Genomic DNA, 25,662 nt, shown 5'->3' on the forward strand with positions numbered 1-25,662 from the left:
ACTGAAGCGACTTAGCAGCAGCAGCAGGGAAGACTAGTGGCAGGGAGACCAGTTAGGAGGCCATGGCACTAATCCATGAGAGATGGTAGTGGTTAACCCTAACCCTAACCTGGGCAGCAAGTGGGCAAGGCTACAGTGAAAGCAGGAGAAGTTTGAGGGGTGCTTAGGCCATAAGTTCAAAGATCTCCATGAAGGAGGGAAAGAGGGGCATCAAGGAGGACAGTGCCCAGGTCCTGGCTTGGGGGGCAGGTGGAAGGTAGCATGCACGGGGCAGGGAGCACAGGTTTGGGAAGGGCATGGAGGGAAGAGGAGCTGCTCATTTGGGATGCTGGAAGGTAGAGCCTGTCTCTTGTGTGTGGGTCTGTGTTCTTGTCCTCTGATTCCTGCGCCCGCCTTTCCTCTCACCTCTCCTCTGGGCCCTCTGCAGGCTCTTCATTGACGGTGACCGCATAGATGCCCCCATTGTGAAGGAACACCTGCTGCTTGACTTGGGCCTGGAAGCCGAGTACAGAATCCAGGTGCTTCCGTACAAGTCCATCCTGAGCGAGCTCAAGATCCTGTGTGCCAGCCTTTCCCCAAGGGAGAAGGTGTGGGTCAGTGACAAGGCCAGCTATGCTGTGAGCGAGGCCATCCCCAAGGTTGGTAGCCCCAGAGCCAATCAAAACCCACTGTGGCTACCAGGCCTTTCCCAGTCCTGGCATCAGGCGGCTTCTCTTTGAAGCAGAGAGAGGTTGGTTGTTCAGGCAGGTTCCCAGGACTGGGTGTCATATCAGAGGTGTCATCCCTGCAATGAGCCCTTTGGGCTCTTAGAACCCAGTGAGTCCCGTGTTTTCCAAGATGTGGCATGAGAGATGATTTTAGGTGTTGTACATTCACACTTAGGTTTATTTAAATGTATCTATTTTTAAAGCACTTTAACAGATTTAAAGAATGAACCAGTGGTTACCAATGGGGAGAGGGAAAGGAGGTAGGGCAAGACTGGGGTACCAGATTCAGAGGTACAGACTGCTATGTATAAAAAAAAGCTACAAGGATATATTATATAGTACAGGGAATTTAGCCAATATTTTATAATAACTTTAAATGGAGTTTAACCTTTAAAAATTGTGAATCACTCTGTTATACATCTAAGACATATAATATATTGTATAGGAGAAGGCAATGGCACCCCACTCCAGTACTCTTGCCTGGAAAATCCCATGGATGGAGAAGCCTGGTAGGCTGCAGTCCATGGGGTCACTAAGAGCTGGACACGGCTTAGTGGCTTCACTTTCACTTTTCACTTGGAGAAGGAAATGGCAAGCCACTCCAGTGTTCTTGCTTGGAGAATCCCAGGGACGGGGGAGCCTGTTGGCTGCCATCTATGGGGTCGCACAGAGTTGGACATGACTGATGCGACTTAGCAGCAGCAGCAGCAGCAGCAGCATACTTCAATTAAAAAAAGCATTTTAGTGTGTAGTTGAAAAAAATATAATTAGCATTTGAGACCATGTATTATAAAAATTATTTCTTAAGAGAGAGTTGATTTCAATAGACCGTTGATTCAAAGATCACCTAAAGAAGAGTCTTAAGTAAATAAGGGTCCAGCGAGTAGGCAACCCGGATAAGCCCTGTGCAGATGGTGTGAGAGTGTCTGAAGTTTGGGAAACACTACTCTGTATCTGCCTCCCCCACCATATTTTATGGTTAAGGAGACCTGAGGCCCAGGGAGGGTTAGAGAGTTGGGGATTTATCAAAGGTCAAATGATAGTGATAGTGATGCCCTTGACCGAACCTCTGCTGGGTGGTGCTAAGCAGCTGACATGTACCCCCTCATTTTCACAGAGGCCTGGGGCAGGAGTCCATGCCACCTTAGTTGAGACTTTTTGATTGCCCGACTCTGGGCCTCTGGCTGCCGAGTGGCCTTTGGCAAAGCCAGCAATATCCTGTCTCCTCCACTAAGCAGGGGCATCCTGGGCGGAGTCCAGACCTGGCCTTCTAGCCTGGTTTTCCCATTGCACCCCTGTCACTATCACACTGTGTGATGGAGTTACTCAGAGCTTTGCTTCCGTTGGGGTCATGCCTGCCTTTGTTTCATGAGGGGCAGGTATGTAAAAGCGAGAGAGAGAGAACAAGCAGTGTGGAGAGAGGGAGAGCCCTTTGAGAAGCTCCATGCAAGTGCAAGGTGATACAAAATTACCCCCTGCTCCCGGTAACACAGGGCTGGATTCTGACTTGTTCTCAGTTGGGAAGACTCTTCCCCAGCCCTTTAAGACCTGACTGTTAACGGTAGTTGATCCCTGAGCGTGAGGTGGGAAGGAACAGAAGCTCCCTCCCCCTCATTGGTCACATGCATCCCCAGACAGTGGGAAAAGGCCTCCTTTGTGCAGCCAGAAAGGGGTTATTTCGATCAGGCTTTGATCCGTTAGTGAACCCTGACATGACCATGGAGGTTTGAAAAGCAGCGTCTTGCTGCTGGCTGGCAGCCAGCTGTCTCAGAGAGCTAAGAGGGTGGGCGGGAGACGAGAAATAGCTTGTTTGGTTTACTTTATCTTTTTGGATGAGCTCAAGCCCCTTTCTCCAGCTCAGAGTCACCACCCAAAAAGGGCAGGTCTTTGGGCTGCAGGGGACAGCAGGGAGGGCCTGAGTGTGCGCTCTCTGCGATTTGTCTAAAGTGAGGAGTCCTGGCTGGAGGGATGATCTTGGTCTGGGGTAAGTGATTCCCACACTGCTGCCTCCCGCCCCAGGATCATCGCTGCTGTATGCCTTACACCCCCATCTGCATCGCCAAAGCTGTGAAGAATTCTGCTGAATCAGAAGGCATGAGGCGAGCTCACGTGAGTAAAGCAGCCTGTGCAGAAGAGGGGGTGTGGTGGTCAGAAGGCCCAACTCCCTTACCTGCTGTGTGGCTTTGACCCTGGTGCAGGTAGGAACGTCTCTGAGCCTTCCAGAGTTAATGAGAGAATGAAAATAAAATACTGGATGGGTCATGGGAATCTCCTGCATGGAAAGCCCTGACTGCTGGTGGTGTGTGGTCCTCTACATTGGGGCTGGGCCTTGGATCTGCCCATCTGATTTTCAGTCATAACTTAAAAAAATGTCTCTATTATTTGCACAGATTAAAGATGCCGTTGCCTTATGTGAACTCTTTAACTGGCTGGAAAAAGAGGTTGGTTCTTAGTCTTTGTTTAACACGTGGACATAGATTATTCAGAAATTATCTACATGTGATTCTAACTGTGACTCTGGTCGACCATGAGGTCTAAGATCTTGATCTAATTTTAGTACTCTCTTTTAAGAGTTCTTTGTGGAAATTCATTGTGTGTGTTTTTAAAAACTGTAGAAAATGGTAACAAAGATGAAGAAAGAAATTCCTTAATAGAATGGATCCTTTCTGGGTTAAGGAATTGTCTTGTAATAAAGTGGACTTTCATTATAAGGAAAAATGACTTACAGGCAAGCTGATTGTATTAAGAGAAAAAAGATCTTTGTGTATATTCTGAGCTTTAAGCCATAAAACTTTATATTAAATTGATTCTTGGTCATTAGTTTTTTGCCTTTTCACTCCTTGTAGCTGATAGGGAGGTGATTTCTTTGTGCTCTTATTAAACGGTATCGTATTCCCTTTAAATATTTTGTGAGCAACTCTTTGAAAGTAGCTTACTTTGGGAGAAGAAAATACTTTGATTCCCACAAATTTGTCCCGTCTGGCAATTGTTCATCTGTGCGTGTCATTTTTTGTTTTTTTTTTTTTCAGCGTAGGTCATATTTACATGTCTCCCATTGTACCGCTATCATTTTGTATTCTGTTTTATTTACTTAGTATCATAGTGTGAGCATTTCCCATTTTCTTCAAGATTTTAAATAAATGATCCAAATGGAGACTGTGTTTAGTGGCTAGGCTGCTTTATTTACCCATTCCTCCTATTTTTAAATGTTAAGGGTGTTTTTTTTTTTTTTTTGCAATTACCAAGCACCTTGTAATAGTATCTTTGCATTTATCTTTATTTAGGATCTTTTTCGTGGGATAATGTAGGTGGGAATGCTTTTGAAGTTTTAAATTTAGATGTATTAAATTTGGGGAAGTTTTAGAATGTAATACTGAGGGAAAAGTTGAGTGAAAAATTCAGTGGATAGAAGTCCTTTTACTTTTAGATAGCTTTGGTAAGAGCCTTTGGGAATTCCCGCCTTGTTGAAGATGAGACATAAGCTGTGTCCTGTAGGATGGATAGTTGGAACACGGAGATTGAGGAAAAAGTAAGCTTTTAATGTATTCTCTATAACAGAGGAGCCTAGCAGCCTACAGTCTGTGGGGTCGCAAAGAGTCAGACATGACCGAGCGACTAACACTTTTCATAGTATGTGGGAGACCCGTGAATTTATCACACCCCAGTGGTTTATAAGCGACTTCCTCGTAGGTGCCCAAAGGTGGTGTGACAGAGATCTCAGCTGCCAACAAAGCTGAAGAATTCCGCAGGTAAGGATCGCTGTGGGGGCCCTGTGAGTGTTGTGCTCCTGTCCTTGGCACATTCAGAGAAGCTGGGCGGGGCGCTGATTCCTGGTACAGTAAGAACCTTTAGACCGCTCTGCTCTGTGTGTGTCTCTCTGTTCCAGGCAGCAGGCTGACTTTGTGGACCTGAGCTTCCCAACCATTTCCAGTACGGGACCCAATGGCGCCATCATTCACTACGCGTAAGGCATGCGGAGGAGCACGCTGCCTGGCTTTGCTGCTGCTTCTGCACAGGAGCCTGAGCAGGGGAGAGACATTGTTTTATCAAAGGCCCCTGCGCCCACCTCCATGTGTCTGTTGAGATTGTTCTTATGTGTGAAATAAGATCTTTGAGGTCTTGTCTCTCAATCCGAAGCCTCTGCCTTTTGGGAGCGCCTCTTTGGCACCAAAGTTGCCCATCGACATTGTCCATGATGTAGTCAAACGGGTCATCCCTCTTTCCTTCTGAGACTGCAGTATCTGTTGTCATAATCCCTGAATCTTGATAGTTAGAAGTTTTAGTGTTTTTCTTTTCTGACGGCGACAGCCTTCTTGACGCACTAGTCCAAACATCTTGTGAGCTCCATGACCTCCATACCAAACAAACTTACCACTAGTTTGTGGAGCACCCTGTTATGTTTAAGGAGATAATCTGTACCCTCTTTCCTCCCCAGCCTATGGGGATTTGTACCACATGAGCCCATGGACCCACAGAGCCAAGCTTCCTTCCACTGTGAGACCAGGAGGGCAATGATGAATTTGGGAGAGCTAGACCCACCTGTGGAGGTGGTGGGATGTGGAACTAGGCTTCCTGCATGGGCTCCAGCTTCAGCTTTGCCTGGCTCACGTGGTTTTGCCTCGTGTGGACTATCTTGAGTTCTTTGCTTCCCATCTGTGACATGCATCATGATGGAGCACTCTGGCTGTATCACTATGCTGTACTTGGACACAAGTGCCCCCTCCACCCTTTCCACTGATCACTTTTAGAGTTTTTAGTCTTGGGACAAATTTTGAAGCTGCTGTGTGGGAGACAGTCACGGGTGTGGCTATTACAGTTCTCTCATATTAATGCTTCTGTTCCAACATTAAACTATCAAAAGGACTTGAGTTCTTGTCTTATATTTAGCACAGGCAATGAATTTCCTGGCTGGATATGACCCTAGAACTTAAAAAACACAATTCAGTCCAAGTAGGGAGAATCTCACTTTCCCTTTGTGTTTCTTCACTGTGGCTGTTGGAAGCCTGTTGAGAAGCAGTATCTGGTGGTCTTTTCTAGTCACTGGGATCGAATGCCTACTGGCCTCCTTACTGCCTGCGAATGAAGGAGAACCTCTGTGAGACCCTCTCTGCACTGCAGGGCGGAGACTTGGAATGCTCATGTCCCGTCTAGCTTTTCCCAGTGCAGTGTATTGTCTGGAAGGAGATATGGAGAAATCAAACTACTTTAAAAAATACCTCACATCCATTTGAAAATAGTGCTCTAGTATAAGAGCATCATGATCTACTCCTTTCCCCAGCAAAAGTCCCTTTAGTTTTTCTTCCAAAGTGAGGCACTTGCCTTCTGCCCCTCTGGTGGTCTAGGAAGCAAGTGGGGAGGCTCCCTGTGGGGTTAGGACTGAGGGAGAGAAGTGGAGGCTTGAGGCAGGGGACTGAACCATCCTCTGCTACTCCCCCCCACACACACGCCAAATAAAGACAAATGACTCCAGGCTGCTCTCTTCTCAAGCTTGGTCCTCTTGCTTCTATTGATGATTATTTTTGTAGTTTTTACAGTTATCTCATGAACACTTATTTTGTTCTAGTCACAAATGGAGGTAGATATAAAGAAATATGTTATTCTTCCTTCTCTTGAGCTCCTCATCTAGTTGGGGAGATAGGTTGACTAGTCTTGAGTAGAAGGTTAATATTACTTGCAATAATTAACCTATTGGGTAACTTGGGTTTGATATAATTTCAGGCTTACATAAGTTGTTAGGCTAGTGCAAAGAACTCTTATATTCCCTCCTCCCGGCTTCAGGAAGCATTTACATTTGTGGAATAATTAATTTGTAATTAATTTTCTTAGGCCGGTCCCTGAGACGAATAGGACCTTGTCTCTGGATGAGGTGTACCTCATTGACTCGGGTGCTCAATACAAGTAAGTGAATTGGGGCTACTGGAGAGCCTGCCTCTGCTAAGTCAGGGCAGTTGAGTAGGTGGACAAGGCGGGCTCCAGCTGAGATCTCTCAGCGGGTCATCTCATTCTGCGCCGGCCACTGATGGAATTGTTCCCATGTCTTGTCCTTTTCCTCACCCCTTGTTGAAATAGCCCAGTTGTAATTCTGTTCCCACAAAAGACTGTTAGAAATGTTTAGTCCTTGGCTGGAAGCTGTTAAATACTAAATAAATAACTGAAAGTAGGCTTTCAGAACCATTGGGAAGTCTTCTGCCCCAGCCCATAAACTACCTGCCAGCTCCCCAACTTGTAGTGACCTCAGGGCCTTGGGGAGTGAGGGCTTAATTTTGAAAGGATGAATGAGAAATGAGGGTCATCCCCGAGTTTCTGAATTTCTTCATGCCTTGCTGCCTTCACAGTCATCACCTAGACTAGTTTCTCAGAGAACCCACGATTTGATTGGGTCTTGAGGTGGAACCCATGAGGAGGAGCTGGAATAGGTGTTATCTGTATCGAGAGAGCATGAGCCAGGCCTTTTATTTTATTTTTTTTTCTCTTTAAATTTTTATTTTTACTTTGTTTTACTTTACAATACTGTATTGGTTTTGCCATACATTGACATGAATCCACCACGGGTGTACATGCGTTCCCAAACATGAACCCCCCTCCCACCTCCCTCCCCATAACATCTCTCTGGGTCATCCCCGTGCACCAGCCCCAAGCCAGGCCTTTTAATACTCCATTTTCCACTGCAGCTGGGACTTTGCCTGGTGGAGAACCTTGTTATTAAATGAGCTCAGCCAAGTATGTGGAAGCCACAATCTAGCCTGGGAAGTATGAGTTGGTGTTAATAACAGCCTAGAGCTAAGAGTATTGAGATTACTTGGGTAATGGTGTAACTGGGTCACTTCTACATTTTAGCAGCATTCTAGAAGTTATCCTTTCTCTGTTGGGGGTAGATTGGGGTGTTTTAAAAGATGCATTTGGGTATTTTTAGGTTCTAGTAAACTGCTTGCCATCCTGACAGGAGGAATTAGAGTTTGACCTTCTTTTGCCAGAAGGTCCATTTCCCTTTCATTCATAACCCCAGGAATGGTGTTTGCCATGAAACAGTCCTCACATTGTAGACTACGAGTGTGTGTGTGTCAAGGCCTGACTGAGTTCACTCCCGCTGCGCTGGGCCATCCTTGCTTCACACTGTGTTTCATTTTATTTTTTATAATAACTTTATTGAAATATAATTCAACTTATTAAAGTGTACAGTTGATGATTTTTAGTTTGTTCCTAGAGTTGTGCGGCTGTCACCACCATCAATTTTAGAGTATTTTCATCACCCCCCAAAAAAGAAACACTATTCCCATTGGCAGTCACTTTCCATCTTCCCCCAGCCAGGGAACCACGAACGTACTTCAGTCTGTATGCACTTGCCTGTTCTGGACACTTCCTATAAATGGAATTCTGTGATGTTAATATATGGCGTCAGTGTCTGACCTCTGTCGCTTAGCATAATGCCTTCAGGGCTCATCCATGCTGTAGCGCACCGGTGCTTCCTTCCTTTTCATTCCCGAATGCTGTTTCATTGCATGTGTGTACTGCGTCTTGTTTACCCGTCACTGGTTGAACATTTAGGTTGTTTCCATGTTTGGGATGTGAAGAGCACTGCTGCCGCGAACATGAGTGCACACGTGTTTGTGTGGACATTCTCACTCTCTCGGGGGTTTACTCGGCGGAGTAGACGTGCTGGGTCATAAGGTCACTCCATGTTTAAGAGACCTTTTATGAACCAGCAAACCGTTTTCCAAAGTGGCTGTTCCATTTTACATGGCCCCCAGTCAGTGCATGAGGGTTCAGTTTTCTCCACGTCTTCACCTGTCTCGTATTTGAGGAAGAGCTTCTTTGGAGTGAACACTATAACTTGTCCTTTCTTTTGGGCAGGGATGGAACCACAGACGTCACTCGCACCATGCATTTTGGAACTCCTACGGCTTATGAGAAGGTGAGAGAACACTCGAGAGGCCCTCTGCTTTCTCTGACCACTCCGTCTCATGAAAAGGGATTGTATAAATAAGTAAAACTTACACGTGGGACAGTAAAATAGCTCATTACTGTGGAGTCAGGCTTATCTGCTTTATGACATCCATGTAACTGATTATTGGAGAGATTTTAAGAGCATTCTGTCTGCTAAGGTCAGGCTCAGATTCAAGTTTAAACAACTTTGGCCTTCTTTGGGGAAGGGAGCAGGGTAGTGAATTTTTTCTTTTTTTTTTTTATGAACAGTGTCTAGATTTGATTCTGAAAGCTACCCCCCTTCTTTTTTCAATTTCAGTGTTCCTGTTTATAGGCTCAGCTCTCTAGGAACCCTCTGAAATGACATGCATTGCTTGGTGTCTGGGCTTTCTGGCATACAGCTATAAGGTAGAGAGATGTATGCTAGGAGTCTAGACACTGGGCTTCAGATCTCTGCTGTTCCCAGGCTCCATGACCTTGATCCTAGACACTTAGACCATCATAAAAATGAGGGCAGAGTACTCACCTCCAAGGCTGGCTGGGAAGGTTCTGTGAGCCCAGCTGGTTCCTGGATCATAGCCACTGCTTGGCAAATACTGGCTGAATCTCTGAGTCTCTCCCTTTTCCCTGGGAGCTCCTTCAGGAAGCTTTTCCAGGGAGGAGGGCTTTGTGGGGTGCCGCAGGGCAGACACCCTAGTGCTGGTCCCTCGTGTCCTTCATTAGTTGGCACCAGCACCTTGGACGAGTTTGACCTTGGGTCCAGATACCTTTAGTTTGGGGCTTCCTTGGTGGCTTAGATGGTAAAGAATCTGCCTGCTGTGCAGGAGACCTGGGTTCGATCCCTGGGTCAGGAACGTTCTTTGAAGAAGGGAATGACTACCCAGTCCAGCATTCTTGCTTGGAAAATTCCATGGACAGAGGAGCCATGGCATCGCAAAGAGTCAGACACGACTGAGCGACTAATTACCAGGGGTTCCTGTGCTGTGTTCAGTCTGGACCAGACTGAACAATGTGCGGTTTAGTGCTGATTTTGCACCTTACTGGCAAGCCACTACCCATCCAAACAGCACTTTTCTTGTCTGGGCGGTTGGGACTAAGCGCTGAGTATAGATGGTGGTGAGGTGCACGGAGGAGTAGCAAGACCACCTGGCTCCAAGGCCAGATGCTGCCACTTATGAACTGCGTGACCTGGCATGTTAATTACTTCATTGCTCTGTAAAATGAGGGGGCAGGAGTGCCTCCATCCTGAAGTGTGGGCTTAGACATACAGTGCTTAGTATTGTGCCTGGCACCGAGGAGTAGCTTGATAGTGTTAGGTAGTGTCACCAGTACTTCTTACTTTTTCTCAGTCTTTCTGAGGCTCTAATGGTAGAGAGTTCATTTCAAAGGAAAGACTAGTGGGGTCATCTCTTGGACAGTTCTCTTTTACTACATTGAATTTCAAGATTTTCTAGAAAATTGGTCCCAAGGCCAAGTTTTTTTCCCACCATTTTTTTTTCTGTTCCCCTGATTTTCTCTGTGGTAATGCTATAAACAGTGGAAACAGTGGCTGACTTCCTTTTTTTGGGCTCCAAAATCACTGCAGATGGTGATTGCAGCCATGAAATTAAAAGATGCTTACTCCTTGGAAGGAAAGTTATGACCAACCTAGATAGCATATCAAAAAGCAGAGACATTATTTTGCCAACAAAAGTCCATCTAGTCAAGGCTATGGTCTTTCCAGTGGTCATGTATGGATGTGTGAGTTGGACTATAAAGAAAGCTGAGTGCCGAAGAATTGATGCTTTTGAACTGTGGTGTTGGAGAAGACTCTTGAGAGTCCCTTGGACTGCAAGGAGATCCAACCAGTCCATCCTAAAGGATATCAGTCCTGGGAGTTCATTGGTAGGACTGATTTTGAAGCTGAAACTCCAGTACTTTGGCCACCTGATGTGAGGAGCTGACTCATTTGTAAAGACCCTGGTGCTGGGAAAGATTGAGGGCATGAGGAGAAGCGGACGACAGAGGATGAGGTGGTTGGATGGCATCACTGACTCAATGGACATAGGTTTGAGTGAACTTTGGGAGTTGGTGATGGACAGGGAGGCCTGGCGTGCTGTGGTTCATGGGGTCGCAAAGAGTCAGACATGACTGAGTGACTGAACTGAACTGATTGCTATGAAACCTTAAGAGGCAAGGTTTTCAGAACTACCTGAAAACTGCAGGATGAAAACATCTATGCCCATCTTGAACATGCCCCCTGGGTTTTCTTTGGCAGGAATGCTTCACATATGTCCTCAAGGGCCACATAGCTGTGAGCGCAGCAGTTTTCCCTACTGGAACCAAAGGTAGGTGGTGCCTTGTGTCACATGGCAGGCTTTTTCTTGTTCAGGCATCAAGCATGTCTAAATTTGGGTGAAAACACATGTCCTCCCCTTGCCATAACAGCCCCCAGACTACTCCAGGCCCAGCCTGGGCAAGTGGGGATGCTGCTGGACTGAGCAGAGAGGACCTCCAGGGAACCAGACTTAGGATCAGGCCCAGGGTCAGCTGTACCTCCCTCCTGACCACTTGTGTTGGGTGAGCTCGGGGGGGGTGGCTCTCAGGAGAGGGCAGCAAGGCATGAAGGCCGCGGGGGAAGCTGGTGCAGCCTCCCGTCTGCCCCGGCTTTTGGGCCAGTGCTCCTTTCAGGACCCGTGTAGGGATTTATTTTACTGGGAGCCTGACTTGAGAGCTAGGCCTTGTTGCCTGAGGACTGGTGGGTGGGCCACTGCATGGGAAGTTGATAAGACCCGGTCCTCGAATCTGCTTAGACTGCCCTGGCTCTCATCTCCCCGGGTACCGCTTTCCTCATGCTTGCAGTCTGGTTACGAGCTCATTTTGTAGTTCCAAAACTGTAGGGTTCCAGCACTGGGAAGGGAATGTTTGCCATCTACCGCAGCCTTTGCCTGCCACGGGCGACGTCCCTGACCAGCATCCTCCAGCTGTAGAGTGAGCTCCAACTGGTGGGGGAGCCGTCCTGCTCAGGAACTCTGGTTGTCAGAAAGTTCTTTGTGCTGGACTGAAACCTGAATCCTCCAGTAACTTTTACCCGCTGGTTTCTGTTTCATCTTCTGGAGCCAAAGCTAACAAATCTAATCTCTGAAGTGCTTTGCAAGTTGGAAAGTGCTGTACAGATATCACCAAGTGGTCCTTTATGTGTCTTTCAGGCCACCTCCTTGACTCCTTTGCCCGCTCAGCATTATGGGATTCTGGCCTGGATTACCTGCATGGAACGGGGCATGGTGTTGGGTCTTTTCTGAATGTTCATGAGGGTCCATGTGGCATCAGTTATAAAACATTCTCTGATGAGCCCTTGGAGGCCGGCATGATCGTCACTGATGGTAGGTGTCCCTCACCTAGAGGCTGCGTGTGGATCCTCTGCCTTTTTGAAAGCTCTGTGTTGTTTCTTATATTTTAATTATTATAAAGTAAACTGGAAAAATTTTGCCCCTTCTATCATCTCGTGGTTGAGATGGTAAAGAATCTGCCTGCAGTGCAGGAGACCTGGGTTCTATCCCTGGGTTGGGAAGATGCCCCGGAGAAGGGAATAGCCACCCTCTCTAGGATTCTTGCTTGGAGAATTCCATGAACAGAGGAGCCTGGTGGGCTACAGTCCACGGGGTCAAAAAGAGTCAGACCCAATTGAGCGACTAACTTTGACTTCCTGTCACTTTGAATTAGACAACAGCCACATTTTTTGATTATAAAAGTAATACATATTCATTGTAGAAAATGTGAGACTGTGGAATGATATATAGAAGAAAATGAAAATCATTTGTAATCCAGCCACCCAGGGGAAACATGACTTAACATTTGGATATGTTGACTTCTTGGTTGTTTATATATGTGCATACCTTTTTTAGTATCATTGAAATTGCACTGGACATACGCCTGTATTCTGCTTTCTTACCTAATATGTCCCTATGTCGTTACCAAATCTTGGTGAACGTATTTTAACACCTGCATCATTGTGTCTTACGGCTCTGCCCCATACTTCATTTGGCGGATTTTCTGTTATTTTACTCCCTACCCTGCAGCCAGTTCTCAGGAATTCCAAGCCTTTCTGTCTCTGGACCTCTAGATAAAAGTGCCTCACAGGAAGAGGTGTATCTGGGCTCTTGCACTGGATTGAGTGGCCCTGCCGCTGTTTGTCCTTCGAAGTGTGGTCATCCCAGCAGTGAGAGCTTCTCTGTGCGTGTCTTCATCGCAGGCTGCTCCTCATTCAGGGGTTTGGTTTGTTTTAGAGCCCGGGTATTATGAAGACGGGGCTTTTGGAATTCGCATTGAGAATGTTGTCCTGGTGGTGCCTGTTAAGACCAAGGTGAGTAATGGTGTATTTATTTTGTTTTAAAAATTCCCTTATTCCTTCATGGGGGAAGATGAGGGCTTTTGTCCTTCAAACCAAGAGCATGTCATTCTGGGGCCAAAATGGAGTCTCCTTCCCTTGGTATTGGGGTCTTTTCCTGGAATTCATTCTCTTCTGCAAAGCTAGAAAGAAAATCCTGAGTGAACCGGGACCCTGAGCGGGACCTTAGGGAGCCTCAGGCAGGCCCCTGCTTCATGTAACGTGGGGCTCTGAGTTTACTGGAGGCAGGGTCTCATCATGAAACCTTCACTGTGTGTGTGTGGGCGTGGAAGGGGGTGGTGGGGGGTGCTTGTTTAAAATCTCCCTCCAGATGTTGAAACCGAATCTCCAGGGCTGGGACCTGGGAACTGTTTTCAACAAATGTCCCAGATGATTGTTATCAGGTAAAACTGAGGAAGCCTGAGCTAGCCGCTGGGTCAGGTACCACACATGGGCGAGAAGACGGGTGTGGTGCCCTCTCCCCTTCACATTACCAAGAGGAGGCAGGTTTTAGGTGCTAGGCTTTACCTCCAAGACCTGTTTGCTCCTCCTCCACAGCTGGAGGGAAGTGACTTCCTAGGCCCGCAGGGCGGCTGGCCCCCGGGGTCTGCTCTCTGCTTGCACACTGACGTCACTGGAGCAGCCTTGCCTTCCCCATCCCACAGGCCCTGCCAGAGAGACCCAGCATGGCCTGTGTGCTCTGCCGTTCCATGCCTCGTGCACTGGACAGACCTCTTAACGTCACCTGAGGGGCCTGGCTGGGGCAAGGCAGGCCGCGTACTTGATGTTAAAAAAAAAACCAGAAAGATCTGCTGGGGGCTTACAGCTTAGCAGAGGCTTGAGAAGCAAACCAGAGATGTGCCTAATTCTAGATGCCCCGCCCCCTGCCATGCCTTCTCCCCATCACAGCAGACAGGAGCCTTGTATACCTGCTGACCAGGTCCTCAGCACTCAGTCTGGCCTTTCCTGAAGGTGCAGGCTGTGGTCTGCACAGCGGAGCAACTCTTGGAAAGTGGCCCTGCCCTGTTCATGTCTCCTTCATCTGTTAGAAATGGTGACCGGCTAACCACTCTTGATTTCTTGCTACACCTGGCTGAGGGGCGGTCATGTCTGGGGGGAGTGACCTCAGGGTGGGTCATCGTGGTGAAGAGGAGTAAACGCTCCTATTGTCTTCCCTCTCCCGTAGTATAACTTCAACAACCGTGGAAGCCTGACCTTTGAACCTCTGACTTTGGTTCCAATACAGACCAAAATGATAGATGTGGATTCTCTAACAGACAAAGAGGTAACAAGGGTGTCCTGGGGCAGGGGGCAGAAGTGTGTGTGTGGGGTGGGGGGTGGAGAGCTGCCCTGAGTCCTCCTGTTCATCCTCACTTTTAAGTCCTTTTCTGCCCTGTGTCTTCCCCTCCATCTTCACTTTGAAGTCAAGAGTCTAGGCCAGTTGAGTTGGAACATCCTAGGTTTCCCAAGGACTGTAGGTGCTTTTCCTGTAGTTGTTGGGTTTCGAGGTAGATAACAGCCCTGTGTGCCCCACCCTCGGAGGCTGTAGTGTTCACAGGTGGGAATGAACAGTGTGCTCTTGCCTCTCAGGAGGGCAGGGGCCATAACTGCTGGGAGGCATGTTTAGCAAATATGGACTGTGTGTCTTCCCACCAAAAGCCAGGTGGGCAGGGGGGCTGTTGGCTGTTGCACACACCAGATTGTTTTCTCGTGTTGCTTGAAACACTAAGGAACTGAGAAGCACAATCTATGACGTGGTTTTCACACAGACAAGGTGGGTGGTTGCTCTGGGCTCTGAAACCCTTCACAGAGCAGAAGCATGGCCGTGCTCACCTGTCGAGCTCAGGGGGTGACAGGTCTTGAAACCCCTTGAGACCCTCGGGTGGGTCCCCAGGCTCAGGTCCAGAACTGTGGAGGCAGACTGGAAGGGTCAGGCAGGCGATCAAGGTCAGAGCAGGGACGAGGGTCAAAAATGGTAGAAATAACACCAGTCCAGCTATCTGCTGTGAAGTGGTCAGGCTTGAGCCAGGAAGACAGAAGCCAGAAGGATACCAATTCCAGAGCAAGGCAGGTGGCTGGAAGTCCAGCAAAAGGCAGACTAGCAGGAGCCAAAGGCAGGGCAGTGTGGTGGGAATAAGAGGTGGTTGTTACCAGGGGCAGCCGCTGGCCTCATCCCAGGGGCTGTGAGGTGGAACTGTATGCTCAGTGGAGCCCTTGTGGGTCTTGTTTTTGGCACCAGAGGAAGGTGCCTCTGCGGGCTGAAGAGCCCCTGCTACAGGCCTGTGGGATGGGGCTCTCTCCACCAGAGGCCCCTTCTTCTGCCTCATCAGTTCACAGATGGCTGACAGGAAGGTCATCCACTTCTCACTCTGATGCCCTCCGTGTGTGGGCACTTGTTCTTGACCTCAGTGCCCTTGGTTCAGCCAAGCGTTCCTGCTCACGGGACCGACACAGGCCCCCGAGGCTGCTCTAATCAGGTCAGAGATGGATATGGAACCGGAAGCAGCACCGCGTGTGTCTCTTCAGCAGGAAGACTCTCTCCTGTGGTTCCGGGGCTCTTCCCTGATCCCCGCAGGGGTAGCTTAGGTGGGAGCGGATGAGAACACAGAAGTGAGCATGGGAGCCCCCTGCTTGCAACCCTCAGCCCCAAGGAACCAGTCTCTTCTCATGGCCCCCAAGCACAGCTTCCAGGCTCTTAGCAAAAGAGTCTCTGCTAGTAAGTTGCTTTGCACTCTTGGATGCTGAAGGCTGTGTCGTCTGCCAAGTAATCCCGGGTCAGAGAGGCCTTGCTGTCCATGTGAGCTGTACCGGTCAGGAGACATTTCTCTCATGTGACTTTCCGTTTTATCCAGGGAAACAGCGCATGAGGAAAGTTAAGCGAGGCCAGTTTTTCCTTGAGGGAGAGTTTTGTTAACCTGTGACTCCCCCGTGACATTGGCTGGACCATTGTTCATGATTGTATCTTATGGACTCAAATCACTGAACTATTTTCTTAGTCAGTCAGTTTTTGTAGGACAGGGAATATCTTCTTACCTTGGAATCATTAGCAAGTTTCCACAAATAACAAGTAGAGGACAGTATTTAATATAACCAAGCAGAATATATTTATTATCTCTTGTAGCAGAAGGGTTCATTTCCCATATACCACTCAATAAATCTGGGACTTCATTCTGTCTTAAGGCATAGAGATACCCCACAAAAAGATACTGCCCACTGGGCTTTGAAACTCCCAGTCCTTGCCCTTTACTGTCTCACAGTCAGCATTTTGGGGTTGGGTCTGCATTCCCATCCCTCTGTCACCAGGTGGCAGCAGAGGACTTTGGACACGAGTGTGGGCACTGCAGGCTGCCAGGGCCTTTGTGGTGATGCTTTGGATGCTGACGGGGCCCCGTTTTCCCCCAACCAAAAGAGTCTGGGAGTTTCTCTGTGGCCCCTTGTTGCTCCTGTCTCTTGCACTGTTGAGCTGCCTTACAGCCCTGCTTGGCCTTGCTGCTGACATGTAGCAGCTTGTTTTTGGTACTGCAGCTCTCCACCCCCATGCCCCCACCTCCCAGACAGACTAGTGACTCTTATCAGTGAGAGCTGGAGTCCTAGTTGGGTCAAAGCCATTGGCAGCATCCCCCTGTCTGTCTAATGTGAAGTGGGCAGGCCCCCTTCATGGACAGTAGAGAGTGGGTTCTGCTCTAGGTAGAACTTGCTTTCTTTCATACTTCAGCCTCCCTGCCTCCTCACAAGGAGGAGATCTAGCCTTTTACACATGCACAACCTCTGTTATCAGGTTCAGCACGCCAACACCCCGCCCCCCGCCACACACACCCCAAGTCCTTCCTTTTTGCCTCCTGTTTAATCTCCTGGTGTGGTGGCCTCATTCAGTTGAGTGTCTGAAAGTCAAGCTTACTGCCCACCCCACTCTACAGCACAGCCCTTGACCACCAGAGGCTTTGGGTGCATCTGGACGGCCACACTGGCAAGACTGTCATGGACCTAGCTGATCCTACATTATTCAGCTTTGTAGGAGGTGGATACGGAATAGGAAATCAGTGCCTCGGTAGGACAGCCTCAGGTGTGTCTTCACAGCGGTTGAATCAGTGGGGTGGGTGCAGGAGCCACGAGACCCCCTGCCCCCCTCTCTCTCATCGTGGCTTCCAGGCAGGGGCTGTTGAAGGGAGCTCTGGCTGCAAGTCTCCCTGCACTCAGGGGAGCCCAGAGCCACAGCCTGCCGTCAGGCGTTCCCCGTTCCCCCAGAGTCACTGAAGCCCGTGTGCAGCAGACGGTTCTGGGAACGTTTGCACCATCAGCCCTGTGGCTCGTCCTGTCTGTTTCCAGGGAGGCAGAACACAAGGAAGTCGCTGTCGCTGGGCAGGGAGAGAGGGTCCTGTGCTCCTTTACTCTCACTCTGTGAGCTCCGCATGTGGGGCCCCACTGCTCGATGGGCAGGCTTTGGTGCAGGTGTGATGGTGAAAACGCGTCTGTCTTCCCTCCCTCTGGCAGTGCGACTGGCTCAACAGCTACCACCTGACCTGCAGGGACGTGATCGGGAAGGAGCTGCAAAAGCAGGGCCGCCAGGAAGCCCTCGAGTGGCTCATCAGAGAGACGCAGCCCATCTCCAAACAGCCTTAATACCTCCTTGGTTTTTATAGAAAACAAAAAACAAGACAAAAAACCAAACGAGAATGCTCTGGGGAAAGGAAGAAGCCCGGCACACCCCTGACATTTCCCCCATGTCCCCTCCTTTTTCCTTACTGCCCCTTTTTACTTTTAGACTCTGAGAAGAACTGAGAATGTTCTTATCCTCTTTGATATTTTCTTGCAGACACGCAATCTTTTATGATTTTTTTTTTTTAATTGAATGAGCCAAGAATAGATTGCTGCCCCAGAAGGAGGGTATCTATAAGCCGAGTGCTTGATCGGGTGGGCGCCCCGAGCGGCCACAGGGAGCCCTCTGGCCGGCGCTGGTGAAGCAGGCAGTGCTCTGCGATGGCCATGTTCCCGGTGCTAGTCCCTCATTCATGATCCCCTTCATGCACACGAGACTGTATTTATGACCTGAGATTAAAATGTCAGAATGGGCTTCGTCTCTGCTGTTTCTGTCCTCCCGGCACCATCTACCCTACTGTGTGTGGGGTAGGCTCCTCTTTAGGGCACATGTTCTAGGTGGTGCGGGAGTGCCCTTTGGGGAGACTTCCTTGGCCTCCCTGTATCTCTTCTGACTTAATTTTCAGCCTCTTTTTCTTTTCTCTAAAAGCCCAATGTTTTTTTGAGTAGTTTTATTTTCCTTCCCTGCCTCTGGTTTTAAAATGTCATTGATACACCAAAAAAAAAAAAAATAAATAAACCAACAAAAAATCATGTCGACAATGACAGCCTTCCGTGATCCAGTCTGCAGTGGACAGTGTGGATGTCCCTTTGTCTCATTGCTTGTAGGAAGTGGTCTTTGGCTGCTTCCTGTGACTTCCTGTCCTTGGGCCTTCCCTGCACTTGCACACGTGGAGCAGCCTGAAGGGCTGGCAGAGCTTCTAGTCCTGAGGCCTCAGACTGTGAGCATTGGGTTGGGAAAATGAACCCCTCAGCCCTTAGCCGGGATGTCCGAGGTGTGGCCTACACTGTCTCCTGGGGTTTCCCAGTGGAACTGAGCCCTTGTTGCTGACGTGGGATCTTGTTCAATGACACACCCTTTATTTTCTTCCTTCCCTCCTGGGACTCATTTTCCTTTTTCCTGGAGTCATCTCCCAAGAGGCCATTTCCATGCAAATCCTTGTCTTTGGGTCTGCTTCTTTAGGAACCCAAGACATACCTTGTGACGTATAACCACTATTTGCAACATATTTTTTTGCCAGTTTCTTTCTTTTTAGTATTCAGTAGTATGTAGAATGTGTGTGCACAGATAGAAGAATATTTCTGCACACATGCACATCATATGTACAGACATGGGGCCATTCTATACATATGCAATTTCCTTTTTTAACTTGGCAATATATATACCAAGTTATTTTTCCATGTTGGTACACATAGATCCAATTGTTTTTAATGACTGTAGACTATTCTGTTGCATGGCTATATCTTTTTAAAACCAGTCTCATTGAATTTTAAATTACATCTTTGATTTGGGCAGTAAATCAAATCATCTTTGATTTGTGAAAGGTAAGTAGAAGCATACGTTGGCTTTTCACCAAAGCATGGCTGGCGCGGGCCAGTGCCCATTACTGTCTCCAGCTGGGGAGCAGAAAATGAACTATCTGTGTTTACTAGAGCTTCCCTGGTAGCTCGGATGGTAAAGAATCTGCCTGCAATGCAGGAGACCCAGGTTCCATCCCTGGGTTGGGAAGGTCCCCTGGAGAAGGGAATGGCTACCCACTCCCGTACTCTTGCCTGAAGAATTCCATGGACAGCGGAGCCTGTGGGCTATAGCTCGTGGGGTCACAAAGAGTTGAACACGACTGAGCAACTAACACATTCACTTTCCATCTGTATTGAACCAGGGGGGCAGCAAAGAAAACTTGACTGATAGGGTAACCCTAAATTGCCAGAATACTCACGAATGGACTTGTCAACATTTACACCACTCATCCTGCCTTCTTTCCTCCCAAGGGTCATTGATTCCAACTTGCTGTGTGGGAGGAAGCAAGATAGACAGTCAGTTCTCAGGCTATATTTGTAACAAAGCTAGGAAAACACAGAAGCAGTGCCACACAGTAACAGGATATATTTTGATCAGCCAGAGATCAATTCTTGAATGCCTTTGGTTCCCCCTTGCTCATATTTCGAATATGTTCCATAAGATTAGACTTAAAACAGACGTTTTCCCTCTGATGATAGAACTTACTAATCAGCCTCTCATCCACCTGAAAGTTGGAGCCCCACCCCTACCTCCTTGAGGATCCAGACCATCTTCTCCTCTGTGATATCCTGAAACTTCCCCTTTCTGAGGAAATGGGAGCTGTGAATTGCAGCTGTTTTGGAGTTTAAACAGACTGTAACTCAAGTGTGACGGCAACTCCACTGTTCGTTCACCAGGCTGTTAAGCCTGTCACTTCCCAAGGCAGCCTCAGAGCAGAGTTTGATTTAATTGGCCCAAGCCCAAGAAACAAAAATTTCCTGGTGCCAAGAGCTTCCTGCCCGACCCGCGTGTCTTGGCGTGAAGTTCAAGAGCCATAAACTAGGCGAGATGGCCCCCAAAAGACCGAGGACCAAAATAAAACTGTGATGTGCAAGAGCTCAGAGGAGATGGTGAGGAGTTAAAAATGAGGATCAAATGAATCACTCTTCTTCACTTTAAATGATAAAAGTTTGGGTGCAAAAGTGGGCATTGTGCTAAATTTGTGGAAGAATTTCAGGGAAGCTGCTCTTCTGTGTCTTTGTCTTTCTTCCTTTACCGTCTCTTGAAGTTTTAGGTACAAGATGGGATTCAAAAATGGCTATGATATGGGGCCTCTGCTGTGAATAGCCCAGAGGCTGCCTTCTGGAAGCTTGCTCACCCTCTGGTTAAAAATCCATCTGTGGGGGGCTTCCCTGGTGGCCCAGCGGTTAGGCATGTGCCTGCCAATGCAGGGACATGGGTTTGATCCCTGGTCCTCCACATGCCGTGGAGGAACTAAGCTCCTGCACAACTATTGACCTCGTGCGCCCTAGAGTCTGTGCCCTGCAACAAAAGAAGCCACCACGGTGAGAAGCCTGAGCATCATGATGAAGACCCGGTTCAGCCAAAAAAAAAAAAAAAACCTGTGTTGCTTATGCTGTGAGAGAGGCCCACCCCACCATCCTCGCGTTCAGTACCTATCCAGCCTAAAGGTCAGGACCAGCATTTAGCCACCCCGCAGTAACAACCATTTATTGTCAGGTTGGAGCAGGTATTCACGTACTCACAAGCTGTGAGGGAGGGCTTGCCCTTGTTTTTTCCTGGCAGCTGGGGATTTATACCAACAATGACATAAAGACTCACAGGCTGCCTTTGGTGACACCGTTCAGCTTGAGCCCTGCTGGCTCCTAGGGAGAGACAGAAGCGGGTAGTCAGAAGGCTGGGAGAAGACAGGAGGGGTGCTTGGCAGTTTTAATGCCAGTACTCTGGTGGCTGGTTCCTGAAAGCAGATGGAGTACAAAGAATGAGAAACTCATAGGATCAGAATTTGAAAACAAAAATTCAGATTCTGGCAAGGTGATGGCTGTTGTGTCATAGGTTTTGAATCTCTTCAATCATTCCCTAAAAGCACAGAGAAGCCGGGATATCACACTGAAATTCATGGATGAGATTTATGCCAAGTATGTGGGACATGTATCCCCACAAACTTGAAAAAAAATTTTTTTAAATTGTAGTAAAATTCATAAAATAATTTTAACCACACTTAACTGTACATTAAGTGTATTCACATTGTTGTGCAACTGTCAACAACCATCCACATCCTGAAGTTTTCACCTTAAACTGAGTCAGTGCAGGGTAACCAGTGTGTTGTCAGCAGCTGTGCAGAAGGGCACTATGAAGGGGTGCTCGATGGACTCGAGAACCCCAAAATAACCATCAGAAAGATTATTCTACCTTAAAGGAAAATGAATTCTTTAGTAGTCAAACGAATGATCCAGTCACACAGTAGAAAATATATGAGACTGCCATTAGCTTTTGCAGCAACATTTTGGAGAAGAAGAAATGGGAGTAACACAGGGCTGGGGTTACAAGGTGTTTGTTATTGTTTATTAGGCCTCAAATTTCTTTCACATGTTTTGTATCTGTGCTGGATTTAACAATTACGTTAAAAAACTAACAGTGACCAGGTGGGCAAAATTAGAGCTAATGGGTTGGACCATGATGGTGGGGGTGGGGAGATGCAGTTGCCTCTGTAACTGCACACATTTTAGGGAAGGGAGTTCTCCTTGAATCAGGCTTGATGGAAGATTCCATCACAGACACCGTCATCTCACCAGACAGTTGTTTTTTGAAAACGGGGAACACTGGGATTTTCTTACTTTTTTTAGCTTCATGTTTGTCCGTTTGCCTCTGTGGCTCCTTCAGGGCAGGGAGGAGACTAGTTTTTCTTTTGAGGTTTCTCCATCGGGTGCACGTTGAATGGGTGCTGGTATGCTGCTGCTGCTGCTAAGTCGCTTCAGTCGTGTCCGACTGTGCGACCCCATAGACAGCAGCCCACCAGGCTCCCCCGTCCCTGGGACTCTCCAGGCAGGAATACTGGAGTGGGTTGCCATTTCCTTCTCCAATGCATGAAAGTAAAAAGTGAAAGTGAAGTCACTCAGTTGTGTCCAACTCTTAGCGACCCCATGGACTGCAGCCTACCAGGCTCCTCCATCCGTGGGATTTTCCAGGCAAGAGTACTAGAGTGGGGTGCTGTTGCCTTCTCCCGATGCTGGTATAGACAGGCTCAAACTCCACCACAAATTGTATGTTTATAGCAGCCCGGACCATTTTCTTACCTTCTGCCCCAGAAGTGAGTGCAACGTGTCCTTTTTTTTTTTTTTAACCTGAGTGCCTGTCACAAGGCACTGCCATCTCTTCAAAGTCCTGCTTTGGCTCTGAGGGCCTGGGGACACAGCCCATGGCCCACCCTCCTCTTCCCTGAAACCCTGGGCTGAGGACTATCAGACTTGATGCTTTCTTGCTCTGTTTTCTGGTCCTGTCCTGTGAGTGGGTTACAGACTTTTCTCTTCCCTGAAAAAACCTCATCTAGTCTTTCTTCAGAATCCCTTGGACTGCAAGGAAATCAAACCAGTCAATCCTAAAGGAAATCAATCCTGAATATTCATTGGAAGGACTGATGCTGAAGCTGAAGCTCCAATACTTGGGCCTCCTGAAGCGAAGAGCCAACTCACTGGAAAAGACCCTGATGCTGGGAAAGATTGAAGGCAGGAGAAGAAGGGGATGGCAGAGGATGAGATGTCTAGATAGCATCACTGACTCAGTGGACATGAGTCTGAGCAAACTCCAGGAGATAGCAAAGGACAGGAAAGGCTGCAGTGCTGCAGTTCAAGGGGTCACAAAGAGTTGGACACAACTTAACGACTAAACAGCAATGAAAAGATGCTCTATCTCAAACATTTTGTCTGGGAAATGAAAAGAAGAATAATCTTGATATATCATTTCATAAATACCACATTGACAAAATTTTATATATGATAGTTCCAACATGTTGGTAAGATGTTGAAAACTGGTACCTTTATGTACTGCTTAGAGGAGGTGGACTTGGTATAAAAGCTGAGGAGAGTATGGTTTATATAGTGAATCCTAAAGGAAATCAGTCCTGAATAGTCACTGGAAGGACTGATGCTGAAGCTGAAACTCCAATACTTTGGCCACCTGATGCTAAGAATGGACTCTTTGGAAAAGACCCTGATGCTGGGAGGGATTGAGGGCAGGAGGAGAAGGGGACGACAGGATGAGATGGTTGGATGGCATCACTGACTCAATGGACATGAGTTTGATCAGCTTTGGGAGTTGGTGATGGACAGGGAAGCCTGGTGTGCTGCAGTCTATAGGATCACAAAGAGTCAGACATGACTGAGCAACTGAACTGAACTGACTGAAGCTGTTAAAATATAAAAACAACAGCATGAAGGACTAAGGAAGAAATGGAGGCATACTGTTTCAAAGTTCTTATAAGGACTGACATGAATTTGAGTCAACTCCAGGAGATAGTGAAGGACAGGGAGGCCTGGGGTTGCTGCAGTCCATGGGATTGCAAAGAATTGGACATGACTTATCAACTGAACAGCAGTCTTATTTAAAAAGAGAATTTAAAGCTGTTGTTAATGGGTCACTGTGTGGACCCAGTACATGGAGGCTACAAATTCCTCCTCCAATTCCTCTCTCCTTTCGAGAAAAGTCAAATGTTTTAGTTCTGCAGCTTCCCAAGCACAGCTGAAAATCTGTGGAATTCTCTCCTTTCAGAGTTAGCCATCAGAGGGGGTTCCAATCAGAAAGCTGAGACTTGAAACTCTGCCTAGTAGAGGGCCCAGAACAGGGAGCTCGGACCAGCAGGGCCCACCATCCTGGCCCAGTCAAATTTCAAGCCAACATAATTTAAAGAGAGAATTTGCTAAACAGAGACAAACCCAAATATACCAACCATTAAACAAAACAAAAACCAACCAAACTTCCAGGACACTATTACAAAACAGATCTGCACACATCATCTCAGAATAGAGGACAGTTAACTTAAACATATTTTAACTCATGGTAAAACTTATGATATTGGCTTCACTTTTTTTTTTTTCTCATTTTGGGGGATTGTTTTGTTGCAAACATCCTTATTACACACAGCACCATGGAAGATGCTAAATTCAAGAAACTAGGCACAAAATAGGGCGCCCTCCAGGAGTCACATAGAGAAAGGATGAGCTCCCTCCAGGAGACACAGGTAAGGCTGGTCTATGTGGCCAGAGGTCAGGATCTGGTTACCTGGGCTTGAGGGTAAGTAACTGGAAGGGAGCATGAAAGACTCTAAAGCTGCTGGTGATGCTCTGCTTCTTCATCTGGGTGCTGGTTTCATAGCATGTCCAGTTTGTGAAAATCCAGAGAACTCTGAACTTATAAAACTTGTACTTTTCTGTATGCCTTATACAGGAATTAAGTGTTAAAAACACACGCATCATCATTGCCTACCCTGAGGCTTTAGTTTTTGGGGACCCATTGATCAAGTTCAACCTCTACGTTTGATAGAGGAGGAAACGGAGCCCGTGAGAAGGGAGGCACCCATTCTGGGTGACAAAGCAAGTCACTGGCCAGAGTGAGTCTGCAGCTTGAAGCTTAGCTCCGGGACCCCTCGCTGCTTCCGGCTTCCTTGCTCTTTAGGAACCACGGAGCTGGAGGCTGCGCTACTGCAGGAAGGGTTCTGGCTGCTGGGGTGGTGGGTGGGGCTCTAGAAGGTGAAGAAGCTCACCTGGTGGGGCTCAGCTGATGGTTGAAGTGTGGAGTGGGTGTTGCTGTCACCCTCACCACGGGAGCTGTCCTTACCCCGAGGCTCTTCCATTCCCTCTGCTGAAGAGCTGTCTACTTCAACCGGCAACTCCTTTGCTCACAACAGCTTCATTTTATTATTTCTTTAGAGAAGAAAGTTCTCCTTTTCAAGGCAAATTCTTTGCCCACTTATACACTTGATAATATCAAATTGTTATTGAATTCTTTTGTATTTGCATCTTTTATCCCGCCCCCCCCCCGCCCCCTGCCGCCCCATAGACTTATCCTTCTGACTACAAATATATTCAGTATTTTTCTCTCCAGCAAACAACCCCTTTCCCGGTCCTGATTAATGAATCAGTATGTACGTGGGAAGTGCCTATGCTGAGCCCTGTACAAGGACAGGATGGACAGTGTCCCTGGTCACAGATGGCAGGTCCTGCTGCCTCGCAAGTTATTTTCAATGTTTTCAGACTTTCTGAGGACGCTGCATCCCTCTGCGCTCTTTCCGGCTCCTCATGCCCCTATTTCTTTTCCACTCACTGTTAACTGACTCCACCCTCACTACCATTTTGCTTTGTTGCTTAATTAATTCGTTTTTTGAAAGCCAGCGTCCTTTGAGCCAGATGAACACAGTGTAGGTTGCCTGGGACAGTCCCATCTCGCCCGCGTTCTCTTAGCTTAACTAGGACTAGCACCCCCTCTAGCCCTCTCTGCAGTGCTCTGACATAGGTGCTGAGCTCTCTGGCCACACTGCCTCTTGGTGGTCATGT

The 25,662-nt window shown here is 47.8% G+C and overlaps 1 protein-coding gene across 3 annotated transcripts in view; it reads left to right on the forward strand.

Annotated features, from left to right (window-relative positions):
* The window catches only part of XPNPEP1 (X-prolyl aminopeptidase 1), a 56,257-nt gene extending 38,191 nt beyond the window's left edge, over positions 1–18,066 (forward strand). For all 3 annotated transcript variants that reach the window (XM_018041520.1, XM_018041518.1, XM_018041519.1), the window contains 12 exons: positions 428–638; positions 2,727–2,816; positions 3,098–3,148; positions 4,398–4,456; positions 4,594–4,671; positions 6,534–6,605; positions 8,559–8,619; positions 10,888–10,957; positions 11,819–11,992; positions 12,896–12,972; positions 14,183–14,281; positions 17,488–18,066. In XM_018041520.1, the coding sequence (XP_017897009.1) occupies positions 428–638; positions 2,727–2,816; positions 3,098–3,148; positions 4,398–4,456; positions 4,594–4,671; positions 6,534–6,605; positions 8,559–8,619; positions 10,888–10,957; positions 11,819–11,992; positions 12,896–12,972; positions 14,183–14,281; positions 17,488–17,616 (1,171 nt within the window). In that variant the 3' untranslated portion in view covers positions 17,617–18,066. The remainder of the gene's footprint in view (positions 1–427; positions 639–2,726; positions 2,817–3,097; positions 3,149–4,397; positions 4,457–4,593; positions 4,672–6,533; positions 6,606–8,558; positions 8,620–10,887; positions 10,958–11,818; positions 11,993–12,895; positions 12,973–14,182; positions 14,282–17,487) is intronic.

Source organism: Capra hircus, chromosome 26, assembly GCF_001704415.2.
Source record: "Capra hircus breed San Clemente chromosome 26, ASM170441v1, whole genome shotgun sequence".
In the NCBI taxonomy this organism is placed as follows: Eukaryota; Metazoa; Chordata; class Mammalia; order Artiodactyla; family Bovidae; genus Capra; species Capra hircus.